The 12,536-nt window shown below is 47.5% G+C and overlaps 1 protein-coding gene across 1 annotated transcript in view; it reads right to left on the bottom strand.

The window, feature by feature from the left end:
• Positions 1–10,240, bottom strand: part of GMPPB (GDP-mannose pyrophosphorylase B) — a 106,841-nt gene extending 96,601 nt beyond the window's left edge. Inside the window, exons 1-2 of the mRNA XM_033926525.1 lie at positions 9,911–10,240; positions 4,668–4,802 (exon numbers count right to left, since the gene is read on the bottom strand). Of these exons, the coding sequence (XP_033782416.1) occupies positions 4,668–4,796 (129 nt within the window). The 5' untranslated portion in view covers positions 4,797–4,802; positions 9,911–10,240. The remainder of the gene's footprint in view (positions 1–4,667; positions 4,803–9,910) is intronic.
• Positions 10,241–12,536: the final 2,296 nt, after the last annotated feature.

Below are 12,536 nucleotides of genomic sequence, written 5' to 3'. Positions count from 1 at the left end.
CAGAGCTTGCAGCTCACTGACTCTGCGAATACCACCTGCCAGGTGAAGTAATTCAAAAGAGCTTTATCAATGGAATCAAATGGAGGTATCACCAATTGAGTCAGGACCACACAAAGATCCCAAACCACCGGAGGGGCTTTGAGCGGAGGATGTACAGTGAAGAGATCCCTCATAAAGCGGGAAACCGTCGGATGGACGGAGAGCAGCGTCCCATCAAGCGGCCGATGAAAGGCAGCAAAAGCACAGAGGTGGGCTCGAATAGATGTCGATTTGAGACCAGACCGAGACAAGTGAAACAGATAAACCAGCACTGAAGGCAAGGAGACAGAGAGCGGATCCATGCGGTGCTCAGCACACCATGCAGCAAATCAGGACCATTTCTGGGAATAGCATTGCCGAGTGGAGATCTTTCGAGAGGCCTCGAAAACACCCCCACCGACTTGAGAGAAACAGAAGGAGGGAGGCACGTTGCGAGGAACTAAGCTGATAAGTGTAGAGACTGCAGATTGGAATGCAACAGAAACCTCAACATTGAGACCGCAGAGAAGGGAGCATAGGTAGGAACAGAGGCTCCCTGACATGCTGGAGGAGCAGGGAGAACCACAGCTGCCAGGGCCACAGAGGAGCCATCAAGATCATGGTGGCGCAGACCGACAGGAGGTGTATCAAAGACCTGAGAATCAGAGTAAAGGGAGGGAACACATATTAGATGGCTTGATTAACCGCTTAAACCAAGTTTCTAAGCGGAACACATAGAGGAACCTGCCCATCCAATCGAGAAGGAAAGCATCCACCTCGATGCGAACCCGGGAGAACATCCTCGAGCAATATCGAGGCAACCAGTGAGTGAGGGGCAAAGCGAACAGAACTACCTGTGGGGTTCCCCACCAAACAACCACATGCCGCAGAGTCTGAGAATGGAGCGACCATTCATGCAGCCGAAAAGGGCAACTCAACGTGTCCACCAGACAATGCTGCTCGCCCCGGAAATACACCGCCCAAAGAAAGAAATAGTGGTGTAACTCCCCCTCCAATGACGAAGGGCTTCCCTGCAAAGTAACAGGGAACCTGTACACCCTGGCTTGGTCACAGAATACATCGCCACCGGGATGTCGGGACGCACCAGGACCCCGCAATCCAGCAACCAATAACGAAAATCCACCACAGCATTGTAAATGGCCCGGAGCTTCAGCAGATTGATGCGGCTGCGACGGTCCGCACCCGACCAAAGACCCCGAGTCCGAAGGCCGTCGTGTTGCGCCCCTAAGCCGATGCCGAGGAGTCCATCGGCAGAACCTTCTGATGCGGGGATACGAAGAGGTGGCCCACCAACGAAACCAGCACACCACAAAAGCGCTGGGAAGCGGGATCCCGATCCTGCCATCACTGAGATGCTCGGGTCCAGCGGGGAACACGAAGAGGAAACCAGGTGAACATCGGGACATGAACCGTGGAGACCCATGATCCCAAAGCATCAGCATCAGCTCGGCCGAGGCCGAAGACCGCTGAGACACCAGCTGACTCAGGCGCAGACAGGCGGCCTGCCGAGGCAGAGGCAGAAAAGACTAGAAACTAGTGCAGGTCACGAAGGGCCAGGACCAGACTCAGATGGGAGGATGGGAACGCCCAACCGACAGAGGCGAGGCTATACTCCCAGTGCGTAGACACTCCCGAAGGGAGGGGAGGAATCCCCAGAAAGAGAGCAGCCCGGAGGCTATGCGAGAATAGTCAAAAAGACGGCCAGGAGTCGCCGAAGCCGGCGGCTGGACCATAACCCGGCGCTGCTGCAGCTATAGCAGCTGCTGCGAAGGAGGCCGAGATAACACAAGAAAGGTATCCGGAGAGCCCCTCCGGAGAAGGAGTCCAAACCACCAAGGCAGAAGGGATTCAGCTGAAGGCGTCCCGATAGGCGAAGGACTGGTCGCGTTCTGAAAGGCGGTTAGTGGCCTCCGCAAAAGAGGCCTCAAGAAACGCAGTACTCACGCAAGTAAAAGTGGCGAGACGATCCTGGAGGTTCGGATCCTCAGCCACACTCTGCGCCAAGCGAGATGACGCATGGCGGGAGCAATAGAGCCGGAGCAGGGAGAGAGTCTCCTCCAGGAAACCAAACTCCGCACTACAAGAATCCGTCACGGCTGCCCGGAATGAACCGAAGAGAAAACGGGGAACCCTCTCGAATAGGAGCCGGAGACGCCGAGGCACAGAGCCACAGACGAAGTCGAGGCACGAAGCCCCCGTCGAAACCGGGGCGCAAACCCACAGTCGACGCCGAGGCCCAAAGCCTCAGTCGATGCCGAGGTATAAAGCCCCTAGCGACGTTGCGGCACCAAGCCACAGTCGACTTCGAGGCACCAGGCCACAGTCAACTTCGAGGCACCAGGCCACAGTCAACCAAAGGGCACAAAGCCTCAAGCGACGTCAAGTCACAAAGCTCCAGTCAACGGCGAAGCACGAAGCCTCGGTCGACGACGCCAGCCGACGATGAGGCCCCCAGCCTCAGTCGACGTCGAAGCACAAGCATCAGGCGACACGGAGCACACGGCTCAGCCGACGTCGAAGGTACAAAGCATCCGTCGACGTCGAGACACCAAGCCCCAGTCGACGTCGAGGCAGAAAGTCGAAGCACAAAGCCTCAGGCGACGTCGAGGCACCACGCCTCAGGCGACGTCGAGGCACCACGCCTCAGGCGACGTCGAGGCACCACGCCTCAGGCGACGTCGAGGCACCACGCCTCCGGCGACGTCGAGGCACCACGCCTCAGGCGACGTCGAGGCACCACGCCTCAGGCGACGTCGAGGCACCACGCCTCAGGCGACGTCGAGGCACCACGCCTCAGGCGACGTCGAGGCACCACGCCTCAGGCGACGTCGAGGCACCAAGCCTCAGGCGACGTCGAGGCACCAAGCCTCAGGCGACGTCGAGGCACCAAGCCTCAGTCGACGTCGAGGCACCAAGCCTCAGTCGACGTCGAGGCACAAAGCCAGAGTCGACGTCGAGGCACAAAGCCAGAGTCGACGTCGAGGCACAAAGCCAAAGTCGACGTCGAGGCACAAAGCCAGAGTCGACGTCGAGGCACAAAGCCAGAGTCGACGTCGAGGCACAAAGCCAGAGTCGAGGTCGAGGCACAAAGCCCCAGTCGACGTCGAGGCATGAAGTCTCAGTCGACGTCGAGGCACGAAGCCTCAGTCGACGTCGAGGCACAAAACCTCAGGGACGTCGAGGCACGAAGCCCCAGGAGACGTCGAGGCACGAAGCCTCAGCCGATGTCGAGGCACGAAGCCTCAGCCGACGTACGAAGCCTCAGTCGACGTCGAGGCACGAAGCCCCAGTCGACGTCGAGGCACACCGAAGTCGGCACCATACCAATGAAACTGGCAATAAAGGTGCAGCAGTATGCTCCATAAAGGGCAACCTCGAGATGAGTATTCCCATGAAAGGAGGCACGCATCGAAGGTCTCGTAGAGGCGGGCACGATTGCACTCGATGCCTGGAATGCCTGAGACTCAGCCGGTGGCGTTACCAAGTTAACGCACCTAGAAGAAAGAAAGAAAGAAAAACTTACCGGGGATTGAAGCTACTCAGTCCGATTCCAACGAAGGAAAAAGGGTCCCGGCCATTCTGCTCACACGAGGTGAGCCCAGAGAGAGGCCAGGGAAGAAGAAAATACAGCTGCAGCAAAATGAGGCCTAGCAGCATGGCTGAGGCCCAAGAAGGGCCTGCCGATGGAAGCAGAAACACAATAAAAAGTCCTTTTTTTTTTTGAAACAAAGAAAATACACGATCAATTAACAAACGCACAGCGACTCCCTAACAAAATAAAGAAGCCGCGGTGCCAGAAAGGCACTTAGAAGAACGCAGAGAAGAGAGACAGGGCTTCCTGGCTCAGCGGAAAACTAAGAACTGAGGACCATGAGGAGGGTATGCGCCCTCTAGTGGATCAGGAAGGCACACACACATGCGTGGTGCAGCACTAGCAAACTTGAAATCTTCAATCAAGTTTGCTTGAAAAGCTGTCCGCGTCAGGGCTCCGTGGATGACGTCACCCACATGTGAGAATATGCTGCCTGCTTGTCCTGGGATAATTGAATATTTAGGAGGATAAAAAAAAAAACTAAAAACTAAAATCAAAATAGATAGAAACCCAGCAAAAAAATCAAATAAAGTCCAATTTGAAATCAGGTCAATCCAGTGACATACAAGGCACTGTGAAGAGATTGGCCTGTGAGCAACAGTCCACCCATGTGGGACTGTGTCCTTTCCCTGGCGGAGTAAGCCCAAGAAGGGGACCTCCGAGCACCTAAGTCACAAAGAAACTCAAAAAACTACAGAAAAATACCCGAAAATAACAAAAAGAAGCAGAGCAGATCAGAACACATCTTCTGAATTTGCTTTCAGAAGGAAAAACTGAAGAGGGAGCTGTTCTCCACTGCAGGAGTTCAAGATCTTAAAGTGACACCCTTCTGCAGATTCACAGTTAAGGAGAATCAACAGCTAACATACTATTATCAGCCAGTTACACAAAGAGAAAAAAATGAAGCACTTTGGACAACATTATTTTACTTATAATTTGTATACGAGCCAGTGACTAGATAATGTCATTTTATATGCTCTGAGTGAATTTTGTAGACGCAATAAACAAATATGATAAAATAAAATGACAAATTTACCTTCACCAAGGCCTCAACCTGGTGTAACAGGATAGGCTTGTTACAGAAATCCACCAGGGGCTTCGGCACGCTAAGTGTCAAGGGGCGTAATCTTGTTCCATAGCCACCAACCAAAATTAGAGCTTTCATTCTGACCTAAAACAAGCAAAATAATGGTAATAAAGAGACTAAGCCTATACAATCTACAAAAACAAGAGACTCATAGTAACCAAAACTACGTAGCAATACATCTTCTTGGTTAGTGCACAAGGTGGAGAACATTTGGATGTAGGATTCTATCAAGCCCCATCTCTACTACTTACTCGTCCACATGCGTAATAGCAATGTAAGTTTTTCTGAATAAAATGTGGCACAATTGATTAGAAAAAGTTTGATAGAGTGATGGGTTTGGGTTCTGGGAGAATAGCCATTAAATTATTAGGTTCATTTTTACTTGGAAAGATATGGTTGAATGTCTGCAAGTTAAAGCCTTAGTCATTAGTTATGGGGTACTACAAGACTTGTCCCTCTAACCCAGTGGTCTCAAACCCTTTGCGGGGCCACATTTTGGATTTGTAGGTACTTGGAGGGCGTCTGTACACAATTGTCCTCTCCACTCCACCTCACAATCGCATATAGACGCAGGAAAGCGCTTGCGTGAGGTTACAGCAGTGAGGCGGGCAACGTTCCAGTACGTAACCATTGGAGACAGTGCAGTGTGCATGTGTACGTAATCTCGTGCTGGAGGTGAGAGCTGAAGGCAATTGCGGACGTGACCACTTAAGACACAAGTTTTCCATCATTCTTTATAATACCGAGGGCCATAGGCAACGGAACACTTTTTTGTTTTTTTTTGGGGGGGGGCCCGCAAGCTCTGCCCCGCCCCCGCCCTCATAATAGTACAACCCTCAGAGAAATAGAAACAAATGCAATTCTTCCTAAACAGTGCAAAATATAGACAGCAGATGCAATTTCTCAAAAATGACACAATTCAATCATTAAATTGAAAATAAAATCATTGTCAACCTGTTTAGCCACCTTAAGATGATCACATACTCTTAAGTCCCGCTCTTCTTTTGTGCACAAAGTTCTTCACCCCCTAAATTGTACCGCTCCCTCGTGTTTCTGCAGCCAAAATGCATGATCTTGCATTTCTTAGCATTAAATATTAGCTGCCAAATTTCAGACCATGCTTTGCTAGGTTCTTCATGTTTTCCACACCATCTACTCTATTGCAGATTTTGGTATCATCCGCAAAGAGGCAAATCTTACCAGTCAGCCCTTCAATAATATTGCCGTATTATTTCGGGGAATAGGGAGACTGGCAGCCGCTGCCGCTAAACTTATTGTAAGCCCTAAGAAGTGTATGGCAGTGCGCTTGATATGTATCTATTCCAAATCCAAACGTGCATAACCCCAATTCATCATATGGGCTTGGACATGCAACAAAACTTATTATTAATAAGGAAGCCTCAGCCCCACCACTCCTCCGCTATGTTAGTTCAAACTGCGGGAAGCATTACGTGGCGCTTCATCATTGGCTACCCCTATATATAATGTTCAGTTTACCAATGAATTAGTGTAAATTTCGGGGTTTGACGCCACCACCATCTTTCTCTCATACACAACATAGAGTCGGATGACACGCGCGACCTCAGTGAGTATATATATTTATGAGAAATGGGATAAAAGAAAATGTATGAATTAGGAGAGGGGGCTTGATGTGAATGCCATTTAATAGCTTCCTTTTTCTTATCACACACTGTTTGGTGCGAAACATGTCATGTCAGGTCAGACTCCCAGGCGTTGGCTGACATAAAAGCTAAGTACATATACAATTTTAAGCATAGCTAAGGAAAGATAATATTTATATATAAAATAAAAAACACTAATTCATTGGTAAACAGAACATTATATATAGGGGTAGCCAATGATGAAGCGCCACGTAATGCTTCCCGCAGTTTTGAACTAACACAGCGGAGGAGTGGTGGGGCTGAGGCTTCCTTATTAATAATAAGTTTTGTTGCATGTCCAAGCCCATATGACGAATTGGGGCCAAACTTATTGTGGCAGGAAGATCCTTTGCAGTGATAAGCTTAGCGGCCACGTCTACAATAACCCGATTCTCTAACCGGCGTCTGTAATATGGATGTCAGTTATAGAATTGGGTTTATTTTAGGCAGCCTTAAGCCCAATTCTATATAGGGCGCCCATTGGCTTCTGAGACCGGGCGTCCTATACCAAATCCAGCCCTAAATGATCACCCACTGTAACATTTATTTATTTAGGTCGGTCACCCAGTTCTTTTCAGAGTGTTCAATGGAGTACACTGTGCTAGCTGCTGTCTCCAGGAGAGTTTCTAATGTCTTTGGATCTCCCAGAGGCTTTCCTCTATATTTCAATCTCCCCAGTGCATCGCAGATTTCTTACATCTATAGCTCATATAATAATTTTTTTCTACTGTTCTTCTTTCCCTTTTTATCTTTGACATTAGATACATTTTTCTGGGGTACTATAGTTAGACAGTGAGGGAAGTTCAATAGTACCTACAGTAGTTACTTATTTTATTTTAGTGTCTATAAACCACTGTGAACTTCTATAAGGTATTGGCAGTAAACAAATAAAGATTGTATTGTATCCTGCAATAGGGATACTCCAATCAAAATCTAGCATATTAAAATCTCCTATTAATAGTACTTCACCTTTTACAGCTATATTTTGAATGTCTTCTATTAAATCTCTGTCCATTTCTTCCATCTGTGAAGGAGGAATGTACAGGCAGTCCCCAGGTTAAGAATGAGTTAAGTTTTTAAAGCTGTTCTTAAGTCGGATTTGTATTTATTTATTTTGATTTCTATCCCGTTCTCCCAGAAGCTCAGAACGGGTTGCAAGTAAACATTCATGGAACTCAGAACTTGTAGATTTTGAGATTCTTGCTGCTTACCTCTGCTTCCAGCTGACAAAAGGGCTATCTGTTCCTACTAGTGTTCCCTCTAAGGTACAGCATGCACAACCACACAATGTTCTTAATGTGGCCATGCATCATGCCTGAATCTGCTGCAGGAGAAGTGTAGGAGTCTAGGAAATACTGCTCAGTGAAAGGAAGCTGCAATCATGTTCTTAAGTACGAGTCGTAATTAAGTCAGGTGTCTGGGTAACTCGGGGACTGCCTGTATATCACACCAATATAAATATGTTTTCTATCTCATTTTTCGAATTTAACCCACATGATAAAACACAACAAAAGTAAATATAAAACTAATACATAACACAAAGGACAAATATTCTCCAGTTCAGATGTTCTTTAAAAAAAAACAACATCCCAGGGATATGTAGCGAGATTAGTTCTGAATATGTTTAAAAAAACAAAACCCAATCTGGAAGTGGAAAAAATAATTTATTCTAGTTGTATCATTCATTCTAGTTGTATCACTAGAAGTTTATGAGGATCTTAAAAGTCGAGGGGAGGGGGCTGGGCATTTGACAAATGACACTTAATATGTATAAGTACAAAGTGATGTACAAAGAGAAAAATAATCCACACCATATGTACAAAAGCCAAGCTTTGTTTAAAGAATCACTGTCCAAAATACACTGAAATCCTTAGCTCATTTTGCCAGACAGTATTTAAAAAAAACTAGCAGAATACTAGATATTAGGAAAGCAAGCAGAGAATAGGTTCATCCATGGTGCAAACTACATTGAGTACCGAGCACTGTTTTTGTCACTTCATCTCACAATCACAAGAAGATAGAGTTATAACAGACTTGCTTATAACAGAACCTCACCTAAAGCGGATGAGGTCCGCTGGTCCCGGTCGTGCACCATTATAAACATACAGAAAATCATCGCATATAGCTGACTCGCATATAACGGACTTCCGGATATAACAACCAATTTGGTCCCCAGAGCTGCTTTTAGCTGTAGTTTTCTTAGGCTATAAACGATATGCCGGCTCTGCCTACAAGGCACGTGGCGTGCCGGTGATATAGTATCCAAATGCAGCCCAGAAGAAAATGACAGAATGTTTTTCTTTCCAGTACAGTGCGACATAATGCTTTAGAACATCTTTTAGTGTTCTGGTTTTGCAATCTTTTCGTGCCATACCTATGTTTTGCTGAGTTTTGTTCTTGATGTTGCTGATATGGTTGTGCAGTGACTGTTGTTCATTGACCGAGCGCTGTTTCAAGTTGACCTAAATAAAGTTTTTAAAAAATGCAACTCTGGATATAACGGCCTGTTTTGCCAGGTCCCTTGAAGTCCGTTATAACGAGATTATACTGTAATTAGAAAAAGTTCAGAAGAGTCCGAGAGCTACTATCTGGTGATAAGCTGCCACGTCAGAGCTCTTCAGCTTAGAAATGGCTGAGAGCAGAGCTGCCCTCACACGCCTTCACATACATCCAGAGACCGGTCTTTCTTCTTTAGCCTACAGCATCTGGTATTCCCATCCTAGTAAGTATTTCCTTTGTCAAAGAAGTATTTCTCAAGTGTAGAGTCAGAAATTATACAGTTCACAGTAAATCTGCTTTACAGAAGTTAGCTCCAAAAGAGAAGCAGGTTGAGACTACAGTTAATGGTTTAATGTAGTCTTCGTTGCTTGTCTGTGTGTTCAGAGAGGTTGGAGCTGATTAATCAGTGGCGATAGCAAGATGGTTTAGATGGTGGGAATAGAGTGAGAAGAGAAACAAGAGCAGAGTTCCAATACCATTAATACAGTTGACAGAGTTATCTACTTTTCAGAAGTTAGCCCCAAAAGAGGAGAGATGGAAGGAAAGAGGTCTGGGTGTTGCTCATTAGCAGGTTAATGGTTTAATAATAATAATAATTTTATTCTTATATACCGCCATAGCCAGCGAGTTCTAGGCGGTTTACATTAATTAGATTAGGATCCGCATAGACATGTAGATTTACAACAAATTTAGCCAAACTTGGCAGATGAAGAAGTGAGAGGGTAGAAGAGGAAGGGGGAGAAAGGAGCTATCATGAAGGAGGGGATGAGCTGAGCAAGGGGCCCTGAGATTATCTGAAGGGTCTTGTTTGCTGAAAAGGTAGGTTTTGAGTGATTTTCTGAAGTCGAGGTCTGCAGTCTACTGAGGCTACAGGTTGGAGCTGATTAGTCAGTGGAGACAGCAAGATGGTTTAGAATATGGTGGGGGGAGAGAGTGAGAAGAGAAACGAGAGCAGAGCTAACACTTCAAAACACCATTTGTCAGATTCATACAGTTCAAAAGTCCCTCAAATCCCTCCTGTCAAACTCGTACCTGAGGTCGCCCGACGCCGCTCCGCAACTTCCCCGTCTCCCAGTGCCCCGTCACTTGATACAACTCGTCTTCCGCCGATACGTCCCGCCTCACCGGAAACAGGAAGTTGCCTCAGAGGTCTGCAGGAGGCTGGCGATTGGACGGTTGCGTTCGAGCTGCTGGGCTTCTCGCGGTCGAGTTGGGCACGCGCCAGAGCCGCGCAGGTGCACGGCGGCGGAGGTAATTCTCGCGGCATCCACGCGACCCAGGCTCCGCTCCTTAAAGACGTCCAACTGCCGCCTCCTGCGTCCTGTAATAATTCGGCGCAGCCGCGCTCGCTGGTTTCGTCGGGGCTGATGTAGCGAGGCTCGCCTCCTCTGGCGCGTGCAGAGCGCTGCACGTGTGGAAGTGGCCACGCCCACCGGTCTGACGACAGCTGAGAGCGAGCGTGAGAGCGGCGCTGACTTATTGAAGCGGCGCTGCGAGGACTCGCTGTTTGTGCTAATTAGCCGTGGTTGGCCAACAACGCAGTAAGTGTTCCGTGAGCGACATTGGCGTGTTCCCATGTCTTTCTTATTGGATTCTGGTGATGGGTTTGTAGATGCCATAGGACAGGGGTGGCAAAGTCCCTCCTCGAGGGCCGCAATCCAGTCGGGTTTTCAGGATCTCCCCAATGAATATGCATTGAAAGCAGTGCATGCACATAGATCTCATGCATGTTCATTGAGGAGATCCTGGAAACACCCCTGTCATATGATCAATGTCTTCTTCCCCCCCTTTCTAGGAATACGATTCAATGGCAGTTTTCCTCCAGGGTTGGACAGTTCCACTTTCCTGGCATGGGATTCCAAGGGCATAAATTCCTCTCTCAGGTAGTCGACAAAGATGAGAGTATTAGACCGTTCACATCCCTTACACAGGAGTTTGGGCTTCCCCAAAAGGATTTGTTCACCTAACTCAGATTTGCAAGCTTGTCACTTCCATTATATGCAAATCTCTCTCATGCCTATTCATTAGGGCTAGCCTGAAAACCCGATTGGCCTGGTGGTCCTCAAGGACAAGGTTGGGAACCACTGGTTTACACTACAGCTATACTCTGGGCTCCCAGATGAAAGTGCCTCTTAGCTTCCATCTTACATACGTGAAAGACGAAACTGCTCAGTTAATTATTTAAAGCTACATACATGGGCTGCTAGAGGAGTGTTTTTCAACTTCTTCAAGCCAAGTACTATTTTGAGGCCCTTGCTATGTTTATCATAACCACAAAAGTAAAATAAAACAGTTTATCAATTGTCTCTGCAGCTATAAATTGCATTATTATTAAGACTTAGCCAAAAAGTTTTACCTCATGCAAAATTGTCATTTCTTTAATAAGACATTAACTATTTTTTCTGAGGCCCTCCAAAATGTGGCCTTGCAAAGAACACACACAAGAACACAAGAATTTCTGCTGCTGGGTCAGACCAATGGTCCATTGTGCCCAGCAGTCTACTCACACGGTGGCCCTTAGGTCAAAGACCAGTGCCCTATTTGAGTCTAGCCTTATTTGCATATGTTCTGTTCCAGTAGGAACTTATCCAACCTTGTCTTGCATCCATGAAGAGTGCTTTCCCTTAACAGCCTCCAGAAAAGCGGTCCAGATTTCTACCACTCTCTGGGTGAAGCTGCCCTAAACTTAACAAATACCAACCGTGTACTCCTGCCCAAGCTCCATCCCAGATGCCACCCAAGCTCCACCTCCATAATAGTACTAATTGTAATGCAATTTCTTCCACCCATTTTTCACCCAATGTTCGCTTACAAAATGGGGGGATCACCGCTAGGGGTGAGTAACCTTGAAAGAGACCTGGGAGTGATGGTAGACACATCATTGAAGGCGTCAGTACAGTGCGCCACAACCTCAAGGAAGGCGAACAGAATGTTGGGCATCATTAAGAAGGGTATCACAACCAGGACGAAGGAAGTAATCCTGCCACTGTATCGTGCAATGGTGCGCCTGCACCTGGAGTACTGTGTCCAGTACTGGTCGCCGTACCTCAAGAAGGACATGGCGGTACTTGAGAGAGTCCAGAGAAGAGCAACTAAGCTAATAAAGGGTATGGAAGACCTCTCATATACTGACAGACTGAAGAAGTTGGGGCTTTTCTCCCTGGAAAAGCGGAGACTTAGAGGAGACATGATAGAAACCTTCAAGATCATGAAGGGCATAGAAAGAGTGGACATGGACAGATTTTTCAAATTACAGGGAACCACAAGCACAAGGGGGCACTTGGAGAAACTGAAAGGGGAAAGGTTTAGAACAAACGCCAGGAAGTTCTTTTTCACTCAGAGGGTGGTGGATACATGGAACGTGCTACCGGAGGATGTGATAAGCAGAAGCACACTATAGGGCTTCAAAGAGGGTCTGGACAGGTACCTGGAGGACAAAGGGATTGAGGGGTACAGATAGGAGTAGAGGTAGGTAATAGGGATAGAATTAGAGGATCAGAGGCAGTTACAAAATTAGTCATGGACACTGTTCAGGCAATTAGGCCTGATAGGCCGCCGCGGGAGCGGACTGCTGGGCAGGATGGACCTCTGGTCTGACTCAGCGGAGGCAACTTCTTATGTTCTTATGTTCATATACACACAATATAATCTTAATACA

Source organism: Geotrypetes seraphini, chromosome 17, assembly GCF_902459505.1.
Source record: "Geotrypetes seraphini chromosome 17, aGeoSer1.1, whole genome shotgun sequence".
In the NCBI taxonomy this organism is placed as follows: domain Eukaryota; kingdom Metazoa; phylum Chordata; class Amphibia; order Gymnophiona; family Dermophiidae; genus Geotrypetes; species Geotrypetes seraphini.
This window is presented reverse-complemented; position numbering and strand designations above follow the sequence as displayed.